The following is a 24757-nucleotide window of genomic DNA, read 5'->3' as shown; positions in this document are numbered from 1 at the left end:
ATATTTTATATAATGCATCTCATTAATCAAAATCATCTGGGTGAAAAGCAGATTGTGGATCCTATTTTTTCTCTCCAGAAAGGACTCATTCCAGCTGCTTTCGGCAAGCAAATTAGGAAAACAGAAAAAGAGAAATGTACTTGGCATGGCTATCGCTCTTAGGAAAGAAGTTCTTACCTAGTTGCTTACAGGTAACACAGTTTACAGGTAGATCGCCTTCATTATACCCCTAACCTAGGAGCAACACTGTGTTCCTATGTTTTAAGAACCGCAGCCCCCCTCCCCCCTCCCGCAGAGGAACCAGATCACAGCGTACCCACCTGCTCCACCTCTCCAAGCGTGACTGGCTGAGTTTGATAGCGAGCATTCATTCTCCTCTGTCTCATGTCTATTCTGTTTCGGGTAGAAATAGCTTTTGAGACCGGCTGGGACAACTTGTTAAACAAGGCCAACTTCTCTGCTAAGCTTAGAGTGGAGGAGTCAGGTTCACCTTGCTCGGTAGAATCTCTGCCCTCGTTTGCCTGGTCTCTGGCTAAAGCCTTGTGGTGAGCAGATGCCTGTAGTCTGAAAGGGATAAAAAAGTCGGTGACACAGAGAAAAACCAACAAAAGCCCACTGCTAAATTGTGAATATTAACTTTCTTTCCAGCGTCACTTAATTTTGAACAGGGCTGACTTCTCCCTACAGAAATTTAAGACAGGCGTGGGCACCATTTAGCTGTTAAGACCACGGCTAGCAGAACAGGCTGGGGAGACCAGCATTACCAATCTCTCAAAGAGCAGGTCGTTAGCTCTGAATTATTTCTACAAAGTGAATTTTCTCTTTAAGGAACTGAAGTCAGTTTGGATATGCCTTATCTTAGAGGGACGTGTATCGTTAGTATCAATAAGTAAGGCTAAAGGGAGTCCCAAGGCATTACCGATGGCATATTTAGACATTATCTAAGTATGTGGTTCAGAGGTATTCTTTTCATGTTATAGAATTAGGAAATAATATAGTCATTCGGCCAACAACATAGGTGTAACAAAGGGTTTTGGTTTTGGGGGCGCCTGGGTGGCTCAGTTGGTTGGGCGTCTGATTCTTGATTTCGGCTCAGGTCACGACCTCACAGTTTGTGAGAGAGAGCTCCTCGTCAGGCTCTGTGATGACAGAGCCTGCTTGAGATGCTCCCTCCCGCTCTCTCTGCTCCTCCCCTGCTCACACTCTCTCTCTCTCTCAAAAATGAAAAATAAACTTAAAACAAGAGTTTTGATTTTCACTAGCTAAACACAAATGGTTCAATTTTAAAGATTCCTTTCACTCCTTCCGTATAGCATTTTCTCTCATAACTTTCTACCAGTAACTTGGAAAAGTGAAGGAAATTAGGTGCTGATAAGTCCCTCCAACTTTCAGGTGGAGGAGAAGGCTTCCCGTTACCTGGTCACTGTGGATCCTAGAAGGTTTATGACAATGTATGTTTATGTCACTGGCAAATCCAATTCCCAAGCCCAGTGAACAGTATATCCTGTCTGCACTCCAATTAAATCACCAATTCACAAGCTGTCCCAGACCCGAGAGCAGGGTCAGTGTTCCAGGGTATAACGGATGGTAACGCAGATCAAGGAGAGCAATGGTCACCTACTTCGCCAAAGAGACCCCTGCTTCTGGGTGGTGCCACACGTATATCTGTACTGCCACGTGACTTCTTCTAACCTTACTTTCAGCCGTTGTGATTTGGTCCCTCACAGTAAAACAGAGCGGATATTTACATGCCGTAAGGACATACTTTCAAAACACCACAACTGAAAACTTAGTAGTAAAACATCTAAGCGCAGACACTATGAATTATTATTGTCCCAATCCCAAAATGTCATGGCCTTGTCTCTCTATACGTTAGAAATTTATAGGATTGTTTTTAGCATGTCTTTACGATGACAGGCGTTTTTAAAAAACTGGGGTATTACTGGAATTTCAACATTCATGTTAACTCCCCATTTGCCTATTAATCTTCATTAAGTGCTAGTATTTTAGAAGAATGAAATCTCACAGGGATTACGACGATCATGAAAAACAGAAACAAAACAAGCGGGTAAGTGAGTTAGTGTGATCCTAGTTCCGACACACAACGTAAGCAGGTAGGCGAAATGGTTTCTCATGCAGGCCTACACGGAGTTAGCGGAGTCTTGCACTATGACAAAACAAACTGCCATCCATTCCCAGAGCAGCTCGTCGCTCTGACTCGTTTCTCAAGCAAATGACAGGCATTCAGAGCATGAGATGCATCTGCTGTCTAGGACCTTTGCCCTCAGGCTGCATGCAGCTACTTCTGTCCAGTACCTGGCAGGCGACACAGGGCTCTTAGCTACAGTGGGACTAGGAAGTCTTGCCATTACGGGGTGGGTGGTCACAGAGCACGAAGCAGGGATAGGTTCACTTTAAAAGCAATTGCCAAAGAAGGAACGTTCGTAAGGAGAGAGAAGAAAAGAAGCATTAAAGGAAAACACAGTTTTAAATTCAGAAACAGCAAATCAATATTTTCACGCAATTATTTGCTAAGTGTTTGGGGGCAAATTACAAAAGAACGGGAAGAGCAATTACAGACTTAGGAAATAAGAAACAGGCTACGCAAAGTAAACGGCGTACGATCAGGTTTTGAAAGTTTGGAAAGGGTTCACCCTATCTTCAGAATAAATGCCCTGATTTTTAAAATAACTTAAGGGAAAGCTGATATCGACACCAGCAAATCAGTAGATAATGCCCACGTTTCGGAATGTTGTTCTCAATCCATTTTGTAGAAAATCAGTGTACTCATATGATCTATAAAGCACATCAAAGTAGATTCGGGGCCCTTACCAGGTGGTAATTTTGGTTTATGTTTACTGTTTTACTCCCACAGGTAGTTGCTTCTTAGTTTACAACAGCCACTCAAACATGAAAAAAAAAAAAAAAATGGGGCACCAGGGTGGCTCAGTCGGTTAAGCGTCTGACTTCCACTCAGGTCATGAGTTCACTTCTGTGAATTTGAGCCCCGTGTCGGGCTCTGAGCTGACAGCTCAGAGCCTGGAGCCTACTTCAGATTCTGTGTCTCACTCTCTCTGCCCCTCCCCTACTCATGCGCTGTCTCTCTCTGTCTCAAAAATAAACATTAAAAAAAAAAAAAAAGGAAAAGCTGAGCTGCCGTGAGTTCCTAATGAATGCATGAAGTACTCATCCACAAATACACCAGGAGGCTGAGGAACAGCTGGGTAAGAAGTGATCAAACAGCAGGTACACAGAAGTGGGCTGCTACAGATGCCTCGTGGGATGGCCATGCCCTGAAGGAGATGAACTTCCTTTCTTCAGGAACAGTGTGTGTGTGTGTGTGTGTGTGTGTGTGTGTGTGTGTGTCCAGGGGAAGCACAAAAGCAATTTTTAAAACACTGATAAAAGTTCTCACTTGATTGAAGCAATGATCTCTGAATTACTTTGGGAAATCCATTCTGAACATATAGGAACATGTTGCTCATGTACAGAAAGTCATCAAACTTCCGAGTCATATTTTGGGGTTTTTGGTGATTATTTAAAAACAAACAAAAAGAACCCTTATCTTTTTGGGATATTGGCTGAAATGCTGATGGACGAAACGGTATCTGGGGTTTGCCTGAAAACGATGCAGGAGGAGAGGATAAGGGAGTAGGATGTCGGTAGAGCATGACTGGCCGGCTGCTGACTGTTGAAACAGGGTGGTGAGTACGTGGGGGGTTCACTGTATAAATCTCATGTTTTAGGGGCACTCTGGGGGCTCAGTCGGTTATGCATCTCACTCTTGATCTTGGCTCAGGTCATGATCTCATGGTTCGTGGGCTCAAGCCCCACGTCGGGCTCTGTGCTGACAGCACGGAGCCTGCTTGGGATTCTCTCTCTCTCTCTCTCTCTCTCTCTCTCTCTCTCGCTCTCGCTCTCTCTCTGCCTCTTCCCAGCTTGCACTCTCTCTCTAAATCAATAAATAACAACTTAAAAAAAATAAATCTGTTTTAAATTTTCCATTGTAAAAATGATTCGAAAATGCACAGATGAACAACAATTTTAAGTTCCTCTCTAGGTTTTTCTAGGAGATACAGCAGGCAACACATCCCATTACAAAGTTCATAGAGACCACAGTAAGGGAGATACCCAAGTACCAACTTCTCTGTTGGCTTCTCACTAAACCATCTCCTGATCACTTCACTTTATTTACAAGCCTCTAAATCTTTTTTTTTTTTTTTCCTTCAAGAAGACATTTCTCCCAAGGCCAAGAGGTCACAAAGGGGGACTTACGTGGCTGCGATGGCCACTTCCTCGGTGGTGACGGGCTGGGTGTGGGATCTGTCCTGCAGCCGCCGCAGCCTTTGCTCCACGGCCGGGTTTCTGGAGCGTCTCTTTGGAACGTTTTTCTCATCAAATGATTTCTCCATTTCCTAAGATCAGAAACAATGTGGAATCCTTATAAATGTGGGCAAAGGGCGCGGGGGCCACAGAGCGTCTCTGTTCTGTCCCCCTACAGGACCCCTGGGAGGGTCCTTTGGGAGGGACCACCTGGGAGGCAGGCAGCATTCTCAGAAGTCCACACCCCTAAGGTGTCGGCTGGTGGTCACATCAGCCGGGGGGCTCAGGCGGGGGGGCGCACGGGCCAGGGCGAGATGGGTCCACACCCCTGCGGTGTCGGCTGGTGGCCACATCAGCCGGGGGCTCAGGCGGTGGGGGAGCGCACGGGCCAGGGCGAGATGGGAACAGGGGGAGCAGGGTGACAGCTTCTCTTCAAGCACTCGGCGCACCTTACCCTGAAAAGCAGTCTCTTGGCAGCAACACTCAGCTTGGCTCGTTCGTCTACCTTTTCTTCATCTGCAAAAGGCCACAAAATAAACACCGAACATCGTGAGAAAAATGGAGGTGTAATCTCTGAAAAGTTTCCCAAGGCTGACTTGAAAACCCTTGGAAGAGAAGAATGGACGTAACCCAAATTACACTTGGTAGTATTTTCCCCTCGGAGGGAATCCCATCCCTCTGCTCAGTGAAAAGGTGCTAATTTCCACTGCGCTTAACCAGACAAAACTCCGTCCGGACAGGAATTTTCTATTCTAATATTTGAACAATTGAGGTTTGAGAATAGATTTTTAAGAAAGGAAATTCTCATCTGCATTGTTAAATGGTAACAAGAAATAAACAAAAATCTGCTTCTTTAGCCAAACAGTCGTTTCAGTATTATACATTCCACAGTTCTCTCTCAAAAATGAGGGAAAGCTCATCCGAGAATCTCAGCTAGGTTTTAATATTTTCACAGAAAGAAAACCTGCAGAAAAGAAATCGGTAGGCTCCATAATCTCATCCTCTCAAAAAAGTGAAATCTTATGTAAACCTGGTCGGGGTGAGACGACAGAGAAGCGGTAAAAGGAAAACAGATACTTGCCCTCAGCAGTTGGCAATTCTGAATGCGATGCAGACCTGGGAAAGACATTAGCAAATAAAAATGACAAAAAGTTAGCTGGTGGGAATAGAAGATCCAAATAAAAAAGCATCAGGTTAAAAGTAAAAACAAACGTAAAAATTCAGTCACACTCTCTTAAAGAGTGTCATCCTGCCAGCAAGTCTCGTTGTGAACACACAGGGACGGTTGTTAATGGACACGGTGGAGTACGTGTGCACACAACCCAGCCAGGGGCACACCGTGTGGAGGCAAACCAAAACGGAGTGTAACTTAAACACGACTGATCACTGTTTAAACAAACCTTACCATTTCTACGCGCAAGCATACGGTCGTATAAAACTCAACACGACAAGTAGACAGACATTTATAAGATGAATATAAAACCCCTATTTACTTGCCCCGGAAAAGTCAGTGGATACTCACTGCGGATTCTACTCTAACAAGGGCATTAAGAAACGAAAAACATTCAATGAAGAAAAATAACGTGTCTCACTTCTTACCATCTAAATGCGGTGTAAAACGGTTAATTGTGATACTGTTCTCCCAGGAAGCGTTCTTTAAAAATACATGTATAAATATCTCTTATGGATTAGGTGGAAGAATTACGGAATCATCAGATCCATTGACACAGCACCAGGACCATCACTGTGGTAAAAATCCCGTAAGATGGCTTTTACGTTCCTAGACTGTAGAACTACACGTACGCATGCCTACCTATCTGATTCCTTTCGTTCTGCTGAGGTTATAGGTTGAGTTCTAAATCTCTCGGAAGTCTTTCTACTTTCACCAGGAGAAAAATAGCGTCTTGGTTTCCGGGACCCTCTCTCCCGTTCCACACCGGTAGGCAAGCCAACTCCTTCGGCTGACCTCTCAACCCGGGATTGGCTTTTAGAATCATTGGGAGGGAGGATACAGAAGGGAAACGAGAGACAGAGAGAGAGAGAGAGAGAGAGAGAGAGAGAGAGAATAAAGCAAAGGTTTATGCATCTCAGTGAGGCAAGGCCCAGACACCACCAAATCCCACTGCATGCCCCGACCATGCATGGAAAGGAGGTGGAACATTCCAGCAACCCAATACTGCAGCTCCCCATTAGTAGGCAGAAGCAGAATGGTAGTTTTTGAGCCATTTCCTGTATAGTCTGCCCTGCACACTGGTGAGCTAAGCTAACGTGACCCAATGCAGGACACCACACAAGTTGAGAAGTGAATAAATCTGCCAAGGACGTGCAAGTGACACATCAGGAGGACGTTTGAAACATCACCTACAGTTCGCGTTTCTTGCTGGCATTGACAGACTCCAGAAAGGCATTTCGGAGCTGGGCGACAGAGACCTTTGTGTCCAGCACGCCAACTTCCGTGGGGGGTCCTTCGGCTTTGGAAGTCTGTGACTCGTGCTCTTGCTTTGAAGCGGGGTCCTTACATTTCAGGGCCTGCAGCTGAGGGGGGCCCGTGTAGTCAGACAGGGAGCGGGTGAGGACCTTGCGCTTCTTGGTAAATGCTTCCTTTTTGTGGCCCGTCGCCCTGGCATCTTGGGACACAGGCTCGCTCTGAACATACAGGACCACTTCCTGTCTGACCATCCTCTCAGCGGGTTGTTGCTGAGTGTGAGGTGGGTGTGACGGACTTTCCGGTTCCTTCCGAAGTTCGAAGGTGGCAGTGCTAACCGCGGGCTTGCCGAAGTCGTCGCTTCCAGAGGGTTCTTCGCGGCTTCTGGCAAGCCCGTGATCCTCCAGAGCCAAAAGCGTGTCCCTGCTTTCCTCGAGGGCTTCGGTGAAGAGCACATCCTCCTCTGCTTTTGATTCACAAATATGAAGAACTGGAGTCTCCCTCCTCTCACTTTCTAGAACCTTCAAGCTGGGAGGCTTCCTGACACTCTGGGTGGCTGACGCTCCCCAGCTGCATTCAGATACATTTTCTGGGATCTCTGAGGTCACCAGCGTGGCCGTGTGAACCGGGTCTGCCGGCTGGACGTAGCCGCGGATGGGCTGTCGTGCGGAGCCGGCTGTCCTGCTCGAGACCCTATCAAAGGCCGAATTTTCTGACTGAAAAGACAAGCACTGGACAGGCACTGGCTGCTGTCTCCTCTGAGTCAAGGGCTCTGAGGCGAGTTCAGGGCTGTTGCGAGCACTCTCCTCTTTCACCAATTTTTCTCTAACCTTAACTCTTTAAGAAAGAAAAAGGATTTAAGTTGCAAAGTACAGTAACGGCTCAACGGGAAGAAAGCATGCGCGGATCATAGCTTGCCCGTGAACGGAAAGCCGCCCAGAGACAGAGCCACCGTGACAATGCATTTCTGGTGGTTAATGTCAGAAACCTACCACCTGCCAGACGAACGAGTTTGAGTCGGGTTTCCAAATGCCAGCATGGTGCAAAAACTAACTCTGCCCTCTAGAAAGCTGACAGGGGGTCAGATGCCATCCTGGGTGAGAATGGATGCCTTCTGACTACATGAATGACCAGAAGCCACAGGAAAATCCGTTAGTATACACCACCAGTATGCATGAGGGCATACTGAGGCTGGTGCTGGGAATCAGTAAACTCTCCACATGTACGGGCCTTGTGTATGGACTGCGGGGGGGTGGGGTGGGGTGGGGGGGGATGGTTCCAAGTAGACATATACCTATTGACCAAACGCAATTTCACTGTCTCCTGGAAACGTAAGAGCATTCGTGATGATTATTTTTTTTTAATTGAGCTCAAGCTACAACAAACAGTCACCCTTTCAAGAGCTCAACTAAACATTCGCAAGCTTTTTCATGCAAGGCAGACTATATGCATTCACGTTATTACTACCAGCATTACTAACAACAATTTCTACCGAGAAGAATGTTAGAGAAAAGGTGTTTGTTGAAAGAACTAAGGAACCGAATGTTTTCTCCCCTTTGGAATTGCTATTAGGCCCTTAGTTTAAAAGGGATCGCTCGGCTTGCTTCTCCAGCTATTTAAGTATCTGAGAGCAAAACCGAAATCCAGTTTAAAAGCCTCAAAGCTTCTTCAAAAGAGTAAACACTTACTAGTGTTAGCTCCTACTCATTTGTACTTTTTGTAAAGCCACGTAGTGAGAAAGGAGAAACCACTGAAGGGGGTGAAGAAGGGGATTACTAATTGGTAATCATCTTTAAAAAGCAAAACACGGGGCGCCTGGGTGGCGCAGTCGGTTAAGCGTCCGACTTCAGCCAGGTCACGATCTCACGGTCTGTGAGTTCGAGCCCCGCGTCAGGCTCTGGGCTGATGGCTCGGAGCCTGGAGCCTGTTTCCGATTCTGTGTCTCCCTCTCTCTCTGCCCCTCCCCCGTTCATGCTCTGTCTCTGTCTGTCCCAAAAATAAATAAAAACGTTGAAAAAAAAATTAAAAAAAAAAAAAAAAGCAAAACACGTTTTTGGAGTGGGAAAAGTGATTTCTTAGGGAACCTCAACCTTCATTTGCTAAAGATCAGTCAGCAAAAATAATTATGATGGACAGTTTTGGAAGAGAGTATTTCCTTAAATGACAAACGCACCCTGCTAAATTTGATATAAACTCCTACATGTTTTCAGCACAGGATGCAGGGTTTCTGTGTATATTTCATTCAAAAAAGTCAAGGACACATATAAAAGGCAGTTATCATGAACTATTCAGGAGGGGGAGAAAAAAAGCACTTGGAGTTATTTTTCCCAGAGACTAGGCAGTGTTGGAGGTTTTCATATTTATAAGCTTTGTTAATCAAAACAAGACTGAAATGTGGTTCAAGTTCTCCTGTGGAATGTGTCCCTCTAATCAGAGACAATCTGAATGTTGTCCTCAGCTGAGGACAAAGTGACTGTTAGAAACTCAGTATATGGGTGCTTTGTCCTGCCAGTGACTTATTCATTCTTATTCCTTCTGCTTCTCCCTGCCCCCAACCTTAAAAATGAAATGAAACTTTTTTGTTTTGTTTTGTTTTGTTTTTTTGATTTTTGTTTTTTTGTCTGCCTTTAAAACCACAATGCCCTGAGTACAACTGTGGAGAATTAACTAATGGTTTGGAGATGAGGAGACATGAAAAGCAGGAGGCTGGAAATGCTGCGCGGAGCGGGTGTTGCCAGGATGGGACGCGCCCTGGTTAGTTAGTGTGACTCAGGAGGAGAGCAGCCCAGTCCTCACTACTGCCCCCACTTGACGGTATGCGGGCGGGTGAGAGAGGAGAGAGGCCAGAAGTGTAATCAAAACGTTTTTCAGAAACAGGAAAAAAGAGGGAGAAATACGATTAGCAGGGATCGAGGGTGACTGGAGGAGAAAAGCAAACGATCCAAACGTAACTTCCCGCAGCCCCTTGTGAACACATGACTTTCAAACACACCGTGATTAACCGAGGGCAAGAAGAGAGTTAGAGTTTGGTCTTGGGTGGAAAAGCCGGGCAAGTCAGCAGGGGCAGTAGCAGCACTCACTACACATAAGCCGAGAGTTTCAACCTGGGATATACCTGGAAGGCCAGTTGATAAGAGAAGGTGTGTCCCCTTCGGAATCTTTCTGGAGAAACCACTCATATTTGGGTTTCCCGGTACTATCATGTACAAAAGACAAAACTTCAGATAATGTCTATTCAAATGTCAACATATGTGCAGACAATTATAATGTAAAACCTAAAGGCTGTTTTTTTAAGTAAAGAATAATCCTGGCTTTTGAAAATGTATAGGCACGTTTTGTCGGAGGTTTGTATTTATTTCACAAGGGACGTGTGGCTCCCCACTAATCTCAAGAGATAGAAATAAATCTATCCAAAGGCACCACATAAAGCATTTTTCAAGTAATCTGCAAGTATTAGGAGTCTGTTCCAGTTACCCTGTCCCCACAAATACCAGGCAATTTTCTTGTGAGAGTAGGATTAAATGTCAATTTATAATCTATAAATTCTGTTAAGGTATATTGGTAAATTGCCAAATATAAAAATAGTACCCATACAAAACAACACATGTCAAATAAAGGAAATAAGTAAAAGGAAATTCAAGAAGATCAAAGCTTTAATTGCTCTTAGGCATTTTCCTTTTATATTTGTCACGGAATAATGCAACAAACATTAACAATTACCAATACTAATGCAGGTCAATTCAATAGATGTTAATTGAGTTCCTTCTATGTAGGAAGTACTGGACTAGGCTCTGAGAAGTAACAAAGTTGACTCAGGCATCATCCCAGCCGTTAAAAAACTTACACTGTGGTAGGCAAGGTAACATATGATTTACACATTCATTCCTCAACACACGATTGGATATAACGCCAAGTTGAATGGGATGAAGAAATTATGCCACATTGAAGATATTTTAGGACAGGCCGGGAAAACCCTGTGGTAACCATGTAAAGCAAATCACAGGACGAACAGTCACACTACTGATCTGTATCACCTAACAGTGTAGAAAGAGAAAAAGGAGGGGCGCCTGGGTGGCTCAGTGGGTTAAGCATCCAACTCTTGATTTTGGCTCAGGTCATGATCCCAGGGCCGTGGGATCGAGCCCCATGCTGGGCTCCATGGTGTGTGTGGAGTCTGCTTAAAATTCCCATGATCTCTCTCTCTGCCCCTCTCCCCTGCTCTCTCTAAAAAAAATTGTTTAGAAAAAGAAAAAGAAAATTCTACACGCTAGTTAAAATGTTTACCAGCCCCAAACTGCAACTTATTTGTAAGAGTTCTTGAATACTAGGTTGGAAACACATTTGAGCTCAAAGCAATTTCCAAAAAAAAAAAAAAAATAGAGTGACAATGATAATAAAGTGATCTGAATTTTCTAAAACCATTTTAGTTCAAGTTTTAGTTTAAGCTGACAGGCCAGAACCAGTCTGTAACCACTAGTATACATTTTTCTGTGACCACTGAAATCTGTCCTGTACTAGGCTTGGACATTCCCTTGTCTTTCCACACCCAAACCGATCAGCCCAGTCTCCCTTTCCCCAGCATTACAGCAATTTAGTCTGTAGCAAACAAAAAATTTAGGTGTATGGCAAAGCCATTTTGTTTCCAACTGTAAAATTTGGTCTAATTTTCAACACAGGAATAGTTAGCCTATCATCTGCAGCTAAGAAAGGAGGCCATCCCTCTAGCACAGGATATAGTGAGAAAATAGGAAGCAGCAGCAATCTGCTTTTGAAAACCACCAACTTAATACAATATGCCTCCCGCACAAAATTATTTTAACGCTCAAATGTGTTTTGTATAAGAGAGTGCTTTTTAAACTAAGAAGTGCTATACAACTTTCTGAACATGACTTTCATTGATAAGCCTAGAACTTTTGGTGGTCAGCCCCACCAAAAAAAAAAAAAAAAAAAAATTGATCAGGGGCTTAAGAATATGTTGGGTCAGCATCTGAAAAATGAAAATCACACACAGACACAGGAGACTTGCTGGGTTCCATTTATTCATTATGCCATTGGTATGGAATGAGCCAAAAAAACAAGTAAATACTAGCGTGGTAGCAAATACTCAAATTTTGACATTTCATGTACGATACGTATGAATGTAATGAGAAATAATCAAAACTATGCGAAGGCATCATGCTAAGAACATGGCTCCTCCTCTCCTTCCTTCTTCCTAGACAATATTGTACTGACATCTCTGAGTTACTGCTTTTATATTTTATTTTTTTATACATTTTTTTAAACATTTATTCATTTTTGATAGAGAGAGACGGAGTGAGAGTGGGGGAGGAGCAGAAACAGAGGGAGACACAGAATCGGAAGCAGGCTCCAGGCTCCGAGCTGTCAGCACACAGCCTGATGTGGGGCTCGAACTCATGAACTATGAGATCATGACCTGAGCTGAAGTTGGATGCTCAACCAACTGAGCCACCCAGGTGCCCCTATTTTTTTTTTTTTAAGTTTATTTATTTTGAGAGAGAGTGCATGTGCCAGTGGGGGAGGGGCAGAGAGAGAAGAGAAAGGGAGGGAGAGAATCCCAAGCAGGCTCCACACGCACCGTGGAGCCCAATAAGGGGCTCCTGGGATCATGACCTGAGCCGAATTCAAGAGTTAGATACTTAATCAACGGAGCCACCCAGGCGCCCCATGCTTTTATATTTTAGAGATAAGACATACAGAGCCCACTTCACAAGTCATGTGATTTTAAGGAACATGGGTCCAGCTTCAACCAGGAGGATCAGTGTCTTAAGTAAATTTACAGCAGAAGTGATTTAGAACACAGTAAGGCACTAGGATGTTTGCGGTTGGCTGAGGCACTTACTTGGGTGATCTTTTCTGCTATCCAAACCAGAAAATAAGGTGAGGAGTTGGGGAGACAGTCTGACGTGGGCACTTTCTGCCTGCAGGCTGTTCTGGACATGCGTTGCCAATGCCGCACAGAACGTGCTCACTCCTTGGTTCTTCTCTTTCTCACCCACTAGCGGCATCAGATACAGGCGATCGCTCCCTTCACCTGGTGCAGTCTTCTCAGTGTCCTCCTCCCCCCACCATCTGTACCTTTGGAGTTCAGGGTGCCCACGATGGGCTCCTCTCCCCCTCCACTGACATTCAGTGCCTTAATATTCCCAGTGGGCTTTCACTTCCACGCTGACCACCTTCTCATTGTTTACCTCCACCCCGACCTCCCTTTCAACTCAGACTCTTGGACTCAACTGGCCATTTGATGCTTCCATTTGTCTATCCAATAGACATCATAAGTCTAACATGCCCCAAAACGGAACTCTTGATCACCCTCCAAAGTCAACTTGCACTGGAGCCTTCTGTATTTCAGCAAATGGCAACTCTCCGCTCCAAGCTGCCCTGCCAAAAAATCAACCCTCCCCTTTGATTCCTCGGTGTCTCTTACACCCCACACCCAAGTTATCGGCAATTCCACTGGCTAGCTCCAAAACCTAACTCCTTTCACCCGCTCTGCTGCTGCCCTTCTAGTTCAAGCCGCCACCGTCTCTCACCCAGATTACTAAGATGACTTCCTAGTTATTTTACTTGTTTTCATCTTTGCCCACCTATGGTCTGTTTTCAAATTAGCATCCAGATTGGTTATTCCTCTTTCCATCCCTTTTATGACTCTGCACATCATTTTGAGTGAAACCCAAAGCCCCAGTGATGGGCTGCGGACTGGCCCTGATCTGCCCACCCTTCCTCTCCCACCTCTTCTTCCCCTCCCCACCCCAGGTCCTGCCACCTCAGAGGCTCCGTACAGAGTCCACTCAGGCCTTTGCAGGTGCTACTGCTGCCTAGGCTGACCCATCCCAATGGCTGCATGGCTGCCTCACTCGATGTCACTCTCTGCTCAACAACTATCTTATCAGAGGGCCATTCCTAACCATTCCATATCGAATAGCAAGTGCCAATCGTTTCTCTCTCTGCTTTCATTGAATTGCTTGAAGTTTTTTCACAGCTGTGGTAAGTACTACATCTGTCACATTGCATATTTATTTGTTTGCTGTCTTTCTCCTAGGGGAGAAAGATTCACTAGGGGCAGATGAGCTTCTTAAAAGAAGCCTGTTATATCATCAGCACCCAGAATAGTGTGTGGGAAAGAGCAGGTCTCGATAAATATTTGTGGGATGGATGAACTGTTGAATGATCATCCCCATAATAACCCCTGGAGGGGTTCTTTTATTTTTATTTTTTAAAGTTTACTTCTTTATTTGGAGAGAGAGAGAGAGAGAGAGAGAGAGAGAGAGCGCGCAAAAGGAAGGGAGGGGCAGAGAGAGGGAGAGAGAGAGAATCCCAAGGAGGCGCCCCACCATCAGCATCTCAGAGCCCGATGTGGGGCTTGAACTCACAAATCACGAGATCATGACCTGAGTCAAAATCAAGAGTGGGATGCTTAACTGACTAAGCCACCCAGGTGCCCCAACCCTTGAAAGTATTCTTATACTTATTTTATAGATGAAGAAAGGAAAGTACAAAAAAAAAAAAAAAAGTATTATTAACTGCCCCAGATCACAAGCTGGTATATAAAAGGCTGGGGCTTGAACTCAAGTGCTGTGAGATCCCTGAGCCTACATAGCTCCTCCAGAGCTATAGGCTTCAGTATTCTGGAAAATGAATGAAAAATGAAAGAGGAACCCCTCCCTGGCTCGAATGAGAAACGATTCAGTTGGGGCGCAGGTGTTCACGCGTTCTGGGGCTGAGCAAGGAAGGCACCAGGGCGTCCTGGCCACACCCACCACCCTGACTGGATGTTGGTCTCTCAGCCGTGCCTGTCCCACCTTCAGCAGAAAGCCTGGCAACTACCTGTAAATCCTGCAAAACCCAATTATCCTCTTCCTCTGTTTTGTTTTTTGTTTTCTCCCCATGCACAGCACGGAATCAAAGGAGCCTGGCAGTGAAGAGTAATTTGGCTCAGAGGGCACTCACTGCTGAGGACGGGGTGGGGGGGGGTGCGGAAATGCAGGGGCCCAGACTTGGCCAAGGTGGGTGAAGCCTGGTCGCCGTCCCCCACCAGAACCTCCTAGAGCAGAAAATGTGTGGAAGCATCAACCATTTGGAAACAGGAAAACTCATGGGAGGGATAACCTGAGAGCAGGTGATACTGGACGTGAAGTGGGAAGAATCAGACATACCCTGAGGCCCAAGGGAATGCTTCAGCTTGACTGGGTCCCCGGCTGCCCCTCCTCCTCTAGCACGCACAAAATATGAAAATGTGACATGACACCTAATTCACACAACCTAATTCCCACTTGCACAGGCACTTCTGAAGCTCAACATCACAACAGCTAAATATCAACTCGATAGTCAACATTCACGTGTCAGCCCTGACACGGGTACAATGCCGGCACCAAGGAAGAGAATTTCAGCGTGCGCACCTGACTTCATTGCATGCTGAGTAGTCACTGGGGAATCTGAAATGTAAAATCAACTCTGTATAAACTACCTTGCAAGTCGACACCACAATCATCCAAGACGGATCCCTTTCTGATGATATTATAAACGATCGACGTTAACATTTCTTCTCTGGTTTTAAAAAAAATAATTTCATCAAATTCTTATATGACTTTTTTGAGTTAACAAAAATGAAATAGTCAAGGAATATGATTTTACATATTAAAAAATCTAAAACTATAGTGAAGCACACAGACTATTGGTTGGTTGGCAGGACCTGGTGATGGTGGGAAGGGTTGACCAAGAGGGAATTTTTGGGCTGATGGAACGATTCTGTATCTTGATTGTAGTGATAGTTACACAACTTTATATATCTGTCGAAATTCATAGAAGTTGACTAACAACAGTGAATTTTACTGTACATAGATTATACCTCAAAAAATATATTTTAAAGACTTAAGACTTCTAAAAAAACATAATTCAGTTTAGCATTATAATCGATCTAGACAGCAGTCACAATTAAGGGATTTATTTACTTTGACACAGATGTTTGGTGCAGTTCATGGAATTTTTAAATGCAAGTATCTTTTTTTTCATTCTTTAAAAGCAAAAATATGTGTAAATGAATAAATACCAAATGAAAATGTGGGCCAGTCATTTCCACAAAACCTATCTTAGATCTTTTTTCTTTCTTTCCTTCAAATTTTCTCCCCAAAGCCCAGCGAGGCTGAAAAACCTAGTAAAGAGCAGAAAACAACCCAGAGTGGCCACTCTTAAGTGTTGACATTGGTAGAGAAGGCAAATTCTTCCTTTCGAATTAAATGCATGGCTCCCCGAAATGGTGGGTCAAAGTTATAAAACTGATTTGGTTGATTCACAGGCACTCCAAAACGATGGAACATAATGGGACTTTTTGGATTCAGTTTTGGATTGTAATACTGACAGGTGGCTAAGGGATGTCCAAAATCAAAAGAAAAAGTCTATCATTTTGTAAAAGTACAAAATTTATTTCTACAGCCAAAGGGCCACTGTTTTGGAGAAGTAGTAGAATACCAGGTCAGTTTAAAAACAAAAAAAGAGATCACATCTGAATAGTGGCAATGATGCCTTAAGTTCATTTTCTTTCTTTAAACATTAAATCGATGCTGTTATTTAATGAGTGTTCCTTAATGCTATGCTTAACTATTTTTAATAAGTAAAACTTGGTTAAAAAAAAAAATCAACCAAGTAAGGTTTTTTTTTTTTAATTTTTTAAGTTTATTTTGGGAGAGAGAGAGAGAGAGAGAGAGAGAGAGAGTGCACATGAGTGCAGGAGCACAAGTCAGGGAGGAACAGAGAGAAGGAGATGGAGAATCCCTAGCAGGCTCTAAATGTTAGCAAAGAGCCTGATTCAGGGCTTCAACTCACAACCGTGGGATCGTGATCTGAGCCAAAATCAAGAGTCAGATGCTTAACCCACTGAGTCACTTAGGCACCCCGAGAAGGGTTGGTTTTGTACAACATGAGTTGAGTGTATGACACCATCAGGCTATGGCAGCTAAATTAGGTCCTTGCAAACAGAGTCAACAATCAATGTAAATCTTTTCTGTCTCAACTGGGGTAATCATTACACGTTTCCACAAACTCACCAACCTGAGTTGGTGCATTTTAAATGGAAAATGTATGCATTTTGATGTGAATTATTCCTCAATTAACAAATATGTCACTATTGGATTATAAAGTGAGGACTTCTTGGGTAACAAAAAGGTAGAAATACAGTCTTCTTGGAGCAGAAACAGGATAAATATGTGAGAGTTCTTTCAGGTTCTCTCTGAACTAACCTCAGTACCGAATGCCTAAATGCGGAGGCCTCAGGCAAGTGAGGGCAATGACAGAAGGTGTGTGCAGACGGAAAGAACTATCCATAAAGGTACTGGAGTCTGAGGAAGGTGCTGGAAGCGGCCTTCCAAAGTGGCTCCAGCTTCCAGTTCCCAGCTGGATTTGTATTTCCTTGGCTCCCACTTAGATTCCTACCCACCACTGCTAGTACAAAGTGATCCAGTGACTTCACTGCCTTAGCTGTGAGGCTAACCTGGAATCAGCCATTTAGGACTGGAGATGGAGTTCAGAAGGCCCCAGAAGTGTCCCTCCACGTTGTTCCCCCACATCACGATTCCCACTCGTAGTTTAATAGTATTTACGAGCACACTGACTCAAGATCATCTACAAGAACTCTGACCTCAGATCAAGTGGAAAGAGGTATAAACAGGTGCTCCTCAAAGCATGTTCTTCTGGTTGGTGTCGCTGGCCTGTGATTAGATAAGAGGCCTGCACCGGAGCGGACAAGGACAACATCACGAAGCCTGCTGTTTACGTCAGCTGACGTTTTGTTCATAGCATGTACTTTCTTGACGAAGGAAAGGGCCCACGGTTTACAAGTAGGCACAAGTCCCTCACGGGCTGTGGGCTGATAAACAGTTTGCGATTTTGGGCTATTTCAAGTATCGCTACTACTGTTGGGTGACGCTTCAAGAAAGTACAGAAAACAACAGAACGTTCATGCAAAAATGATTTATGGATCCACTCGCTATGTGCCAGATGCCAGGCAGTAGCGGAGATGGAGAGACATGAAAATGACTCAGAGAAGGGAAGTAACCTTTGCATAAGGCCTGTGCTAAAGTAATGTTATTAGTGGATCATCCTTACCAATCTTATGGAGTGGCATAATACCAAATTCATGCTGCCATGTTCGGGGGATTCTGGCGGAATTGGTAAATCTGGGCATGTCAGCCTTGTCTGCATGGGGCTCTAAGACAAAAGGTGCAGGTGAAACTATATTTGTGAGACTCCTCATTTGGTTCGTGACCTCTCCCTCCTCTTCTCCCTTTTGGCAGAATCATCATCATCGAGAAGCCAGGTTGATAACATGAGGGCTCCGTATGCCAAGCCAAGCTTCGGTCTTATAAGTGCACTGGGAAAATGACAATCTGATAATGAGAACAGCCTGGGTTGAGAGTCTAAGCACCAGAGAATGTGTAAGAGACTCCAAAAATGATTCTAGTTTCTATTACGACAGGGAGAAGTTTATAAAAACCTGGAAAGGTCAAGAAAGCAGGGCAAACAGGAAGAAGACTTTTCTAGATATGTTCTCACTTGTCAACAGCTCAGTTAGAATGAGATACCCAGATGTAATCTGACCACTGCACAACACAGAGGGACCAGGATTATTTGGGCTACTTTCATCATCGCACCCCAAGATTGGACCAGCCATTTTGGCAGTCACATAAAGAATTTTCTGTCAACTAAAACTCCTAGGTCTGTTTCCCATGAACTACTATTAAATCAGGTTTCCCAATCCTGAACTTGTACACTGATTTCTTCCCCCTCTAAGTAGAGGGCTTGATTAAATTTCATCTTGTTAGTTTCCAACTCTACTGCAGGTACACGTGCTCTCTTCTCTCCCGTCTCCCTTCCTGCTCCATCCTTCCTTCCACTCTTTTCCTTACCCTTACCGTCACCGGACTTGTTTACAATCCCTCCTCCAGAAATAGGATCAGCCTATCATTGATATCTTCCAGATTATCTCATGAAGTGCCAAGTTAATGCCAAGGACCACGTTAATGACAAAGCTCAACTTAGAAGCCCAGACTTCATTATCTCATGCCTGGGTAACTGCAATCACCACGTCAGTGGTCTCCCTAACTGGAATCAATTCTCCTTCAGACCAACCCTCCACATTCCTCCAGAACGATCTTTCTAAAACACACAATCAATCATCCTTGCTTTCAAACGCTTCACTTTCCGTTGTCCACAAGGTGAAGGCCAAATGCCTTGTCGTGTCATCTGAGGTGCCCCATGACTGCTCCCCATGTGGCACTTGGCCTCATCCCACCCCCTCCTTCTAAGTCTTCATTTGTGCCTTCGTGCTGGGAGTAGCCTCCCCTCCATGGCTAGCAAACTCACCACATTTTTAAGGACTTAGTTCAACGTGACCACATCTCCACAGGAGGAAAATTGGTATACAATCAACATTTTCCCATGGCACCCAACCTTGATCTCTAGAACCTTATTTACCCCATCATGTTGTAATTATTTCCTATACTTTTTTTTAAATAATATAGCCAATTAGGAGCACAGTGCCTGGCACACAGGAGACCCAATATAATTTTCTTCGATGATTAGCTAAACTACCTCAGAGCTGAAATTAATCCATAAACCAATGCCGACAAGGTATGCACAGATACGTGGATGCCTACTGAGTTTGAACTCTACTAAACTACAAGCTTTCATTTTGTTTATAAGGCCAAAGTTGTTAAGTACCTTATGTAAATGCACATAAACTGTTTCTCTAATACCCCCAGTCTTCTTTCCTAAAAACCTCTAACCTTCGAAGGGCGAAACCAGCACACTCGCTTTTCCACGGTATTACCTGATAGAACTGACATAAACGGCAAGAGCAGACACAACAGAAAGAGCTTGACAGATGCAGGGAACTTGAGTGGACGAATAAACGGGTGATGGATACTGGCCTCAGCTTTGTCAAAGTAGCCACGTGGTCCTAACCCCATCACTTAAATTCTTTAATCTTTCATTTTTTTCATGTAGAAAAGAGATTTTTAAATAATCTCCAGGATTACTTTTGCTTCTAAGAATTTACAAGTCTTTAACGTCGGGTATCTATTCTTGTGGGGTCTTGGGGTGAGCCAACATCCCCATAGCGCAGAGGTCACTCCCCTGGGAGAGGACCGTAGGGTCACTGGGGACAAGAGAGCAGGGAGATGGTGACCTTGGGTGTAACAGGACTTTCTTATGATGCGGCAACTCACCCTAAATGGTCATAGAGGTCGTGAGTTGCTCTTGGTTTGTATCCCTAACTATATAATGAGAGAGAGGCTTTAACTCCCTGTAACTGCTAAGAGTCAACAGGCTAAAAAGTGCTTCCTGCTGCCAAAGTGAAGTCAAAATCCAGCACAGTAGAATTAGTTTCACCCTGTGGGTGTCCAGCTCTAATTACATAACAGCTTCTAATTATACAACAGTATTCAGCTTAAGAAGAATGGTTATTAACTTAGGCATCTCATTAAAATGAACAGTTTACTTGCTTCGAGTTGCTTGTTTGGGAAAAATGCTAATGATTGCTTTGTGTCTGTGTGCTGCCATATAAGTGCGTGAGGGCGCGTGTGTACAGGCGCAGTTTTGCATTTAAAATCTGGCAGACATTTGAATTTAGGACACACCAGCTAGCATCTTGTGTGACATATTCATATTTAATTCAGTGAACATAAGGTGATACTTGCCAGTGAGAACAGAAGAAAAAGAAAAACAAAATAGGAGTGAGTTGACCATATTTTAAGAGCCAAATGCTAATAGAGCAGGGTGAAGAGATGTTTGGGGGTACAAGGGCTGAAAGGTGAAAATAGTTCTATCCCGCTATGTGACCTGTTAGAGTACCCAGAGGTCTCTTCTTTAGAGACCTAGGTCTTAGAGATCTATGTTTTCCCGGGACATCTGCCCTGACCTGGAGCCTGTGTTAGGGACACTCGTGCCCTGGGGGGGACAGAGGCTGAGGAACCAATGCTGATGGCCAGCAGCAGCTTTTCCCCTCTATACCACTCTCTTGTAGACATTTCTTTTCTTTTTTCTTTAATGTTTATTTATTTTGAAAGAGTGAGAAAGAGCTCACGCAGGGGAGGGGCAGAGAGAGAGGGAGAGAATCCCAAGCAAGCTCCATGTTGCCAGCACAGAGCCCGATGTGGGGCTTGATCTCACAAACGGTGAGATCATGACCTGAGCTGAATCCAAGAGTCAGAAGTTTAACGGACTGGGCCACCCAGGCTCCCCCTCTTGTAGATCTTTCTGTCAGGTCAGGTTAACAGACAAATAAGAAGGAAAACAATGAGCTTGAGGCTCTGAAGACCATTTAAAAATTTTTTTTTCAACGTTTATTTATTTTTGGGACAGAGAGAGACAGAGCATGAACGGGGGAGGGGCAGAGAGAGAGGGAGACACAGAATCGGAAACAGGCTCCAAGCTCTGAGCCATCAGCCCAGAGCCCGACGCGGGGCTCGAACTCCCGGACCGTGAGATCGTGACCTGGCTGAAGTCGGACGCCCAACCGACTGCGCCACCCAGGCGCCCCTGAAGACCATTTTTAGACTGAACCTCTCCCTGGGAGATGAGCACATACAATCAGAAATAAATTACAAGAGCATAGCCTAAATCTCTTTCCTTCTCACTTGGCTGAGTCTGCCTGTCACCATGTCTCTGAACAGGCACACTGCGGAGGGTGCCCTGGTCTAGCTTCCTGAGCCAAGCCACAGGTCTGGTGTCATCAGAGCCCTGTCCAAAGGACCATCAGCCAATGGCAGCCCTCCCCAGGTCAAATTTCAGTGATGCCTCTGCATACCATGTTCATTTGCTAATGATACAATTTGCTTAGTGGGAGAAGGACTGGCCAGCATAGAAGTGGAGTCATGAAAACAAATAAAAAAGGGTTTGCTAGAGTGGATCACCACTGGGAAATTCAGTATAATTTTCTTCTTTGCCCAACACCCAGGTCACTGACAACAGGGAGTCACAGTGGACGCTCAGGCAAAGAGCAGGTATGGGCCCTGGGAATTAACTTTCTCCCCTCACAGACGTAACGAATACGGTACGTTTTCTTTCTTTTTTTAATTACGTAAGAGGTACAAAAAGTAGCAAATTCAGCAAGAATTCTGGATGCAGGATCTCTATTACTAGCAGGAGCTCAGAGTTTTAAAACTGAATAATCCACACGCCCCAGGTCCCTTTGAATTTTATTAACATTCATAATAGCTGAATTAACAAAGAATGGTTCATATCAGCAAAACTACCTCTCTAGAAAACACAATGCTGAAATTCTAAATATAAGGGGCTTGTCGGGATTGGGGGATGGGGATTAAGAGCTGTCTTATGCTCCGGGCGCGTGGGTAGCTCAGTCGGGTAAGCGTCTGACTTTGGCTCAGGTTACGATCCCACTGTTGGTGAGTTTGAGCCCCGTGTTGGGTTCTGTGCTGACAGCTCAGAGCCTGGAGCCTGCTTCGGATTCTGTGTGTGTGTGTGTGTGTGTGTGTGTGTGTGTGTGTGTGTGTGTGGGTGTGTGTGTCTGCCCCTCTCCCACTCATGCTCTTTCTCTCAAAAATAAATAAATGTTAAAAAAAATTTAAAAAGAGGTGTCTTATGCTCTATTCTGTTAATATACATATTGTCCATCTGTTTCAGAATGAAGTATGTACCTGAACTCCCGGGCAGTTAACGGGATTTCTGAGCTAAAGACTTTGTGACAAATGTACATATTTTCTTCATCATATAAATGTTCAAATGAACATTAAATAATTCTAATCAGTTAAAACTTACTGCTCAGCTAAATATTGCCCTTAAGACTGTTATTGAGCTCAGAATGCTCTTAATGGTACAAGAAGTAATGATTATTCTATGTGTATATGTGTTAGCGTATATGGGTATATATGAAAGCCATGCATGTGATGTCTGGCTCACAGTTGAATTTTTAGCAAGTCTCTGATGGTATATTCATGAGTGACGTATTCCATATTTAAGCAATGAAGAAAAACCAGCCTCTTCTAGTGACCACAAAATAAAACGATGCAATGGGAAGGAGTTAATTCAGAAATTAACAGCCCAAATACTTGGCAGAGCTGGGTGATGACAGCATATAGTACAGCAGTGAGAAAAATATTCCATTTCAGTGCTAGAACACATCCACAAATACATGTGGTATAAAATAACTTCATTATCTACAGACAGTTTTTTTGATCACTCCTTAATCTCCTTAAACTTTTCTGTTGCATATTTCCATATCAGATGACATTTCATTTATGGTTAAGTCACCAAGATTTCTTTGGTTATTGTCATAATTCACAAAGTGTTTTTTATCTTTCTTCCTCCCAAATGGAAATCAGACGACAATGGCTCTCTGACACCCGAATTTCCTGGCTCTAGAAAAAGAGCATCTAAGCAGAATATTAATCCATTTAAATCCATCTTTACAAGATGAATTACTGTACTCATTACAAAATAAATCCTTTTTTTAACATACAGTGTTATATCAGTTTCAAGTATATAATATAGTGACTCATCAATTACAAACATTACTCAGCGCTCATCGTGATATGTGCACTCTTTAATCCTCATCACCTGTTTCACCCAACCCCTCACTCCCCTCCCCAACCATCTGTTTGTTCTCTACAGTGAAGAGTCTGTTTCTTGGTTTCTCTCTCTCTCTTTTTTCCTTTGCTCATTTGTTTTGTTTCTTAAATTCCACATGAGTCAAATCATATGGTGTTTGTTTTTCTCTGACTTATTTCACTTGGCATTATACTCTCTAGCTCTATTCATGCTGTTGCAAATGGTTAAGATTTCATTCTTTCTTACGGTTGAATGGTATTCCACTATATATGTATCACATCTTCTTTAGCCATTCATCTGTCTGTGGACACTTGGGCTGCTTTCATAATCTGGCTATTGTAAATAATGCTGCTATAAACATAGGGGTGCATGTATCCCTTTGAGTTAGTGTTTTCACCTTTTTGGGTTAAATACCCAATAGTGCAATTACTGGACCATAACTTTTTGAGAAACCTCCAAACTGTTTATTTTATCATATATCTTAATTTACTTTTTTTTTTTTTTTTTTAATATTTTTTTCAACGTTTATTTATTTTTGGGACAGAGAGAGACAGAGCATGAACGGGGGAGGGGCAGAGAGAGAGGGAGACACAGAATCGGAAGCAGGCTCCAGGCTCTGAGCCATCAGCCCAGAGCCTGACGCGGGGCTCGAACTCCCGGACCGCGAGATCGTGACCTGGCTGAAGTCGGACGCTTAACCGACTGCGCCACCCAGGCGCCCCTTAATTTACTTTTTAATTGCATACTTGTCACACATTATGTTCCATCCTTTTTAATGCAAATATATCTCAGTATTTTCCTAATATATATGAAATGATTTGTTTTTCTGTCTATAAATCATAGAATTGTACGCCTTGAATGGCTGCAAAAAATAAAGCATGTGCCTTTTTTTAATTAAAAAAATACATAAATAAAGCGGTACCTTTTTTTTTTAATTAAAAAACACATAAATAAAGCGCGTGCCTCCTCAAGAATTCCTTTACGATTTAATTCTTTTAATCCTCTCTTTGTGAAAGTCCAGTGTTGAGAGACTGAGACTAGGCTTATGGAAACTTACAAGTAATGGCTCTCCAAATAACTGAGAAAGAAACACCTCTTAAGATTTTACATTATAGGGGTGCCTGGGTGGCTCAGTCCATTAAGCATCCGACTTTAGCTCAGGTCATGATCTCACGGTTCACGAGTTCCAGCCCCGCATCTGGCTGCGCTGATAGCTCTGAGCCTGGCGACTGCTGCCGATTCTGTGTCTCACTCTCTCTCTGTCCCCCTTCCTCGCTCGCACTCTCTCTCTCTCTCTCTCTCTCGCTCTCTCAAAAATAAATAAACACTTAAAAAATTTAAAAAAATATTTCACGTTATGGACATTTTTTAATATTAAGATTTTAACTCACTCAAAACTATTAAGTATCCTATCTTTTTACCCGGAGCACT

The 24757-nt window shown here is 43.8% G+C and overlaps 1 protein-coding gene across 9 annotated transcripts in view; it reads right to left on the bottom strand.

Annotated features, from left to right (window-relative positions):
* Positions 1 to 24757, bottom strand: part of SVIL (supervillin) — an 87857-nt gene that overhangs the window by 57839 nt on the left and 5261 nt on the right. For 2 of the 9 annotated variants that reach the window (XM_030321177.1, XM_030321179.1), the window contains exons 4-11: positions 9864 to 9944; positions 6689 to 7585; positions 6137 to 6307; positions 5405 to 5439; positions 4778 to 4839; positions 4276 to 4415; positions 2317 to 2412; positions 321 to 564 (exon numbers count right to left, since the gene is read on the bottom strand). In XM_030321177.1, the coding sequence (XP_030177037.1) occupies positions 321 to 564; positions 2317 to 2412; positions 4276 to 4415; positions 4778 to 4839; positions 5405 to 5439; positions 6137 to 6307; positions 6689 to 7585; positions 9864 to 9944 (1726 nt within the window). The remainder of the gene's footprint in view (positions 1 to 320; positions 565 to 2316; positions 2413 to 4275; positions 4416 to 4777; positions 4840 to 5404; positions 5440 to 6136; positions 6308 to 6688; positions 7586 to 9863; positions 9945 to 24757) is intronic. The other 7 variants (XM_030321178.1, XM_030321181.1, XM_030321183.1 and 4 more) reach the window with 5 other exon arrangements.

The sequence above is a fragment of the Lynx canadensis genome, chromosome B4 (assembly GCF_007474595.2).
Source record: "Lynx canadensis isolate LIC74 chromosome B4, mLynCan4.pri.v2, whole genome shotgun sequence".
NCBI classification, from domain to species: domain Eukaryota; kingdom Metazoa; phylum Chordata; class Mammalia; order Carnivora; family Felidae; genus Lynx; species Lynx canadensis.
Note: the sequence above shows the minus strand (reverse complement) of the source record. Positions and strands in the feature narration are given on the sequence as shown.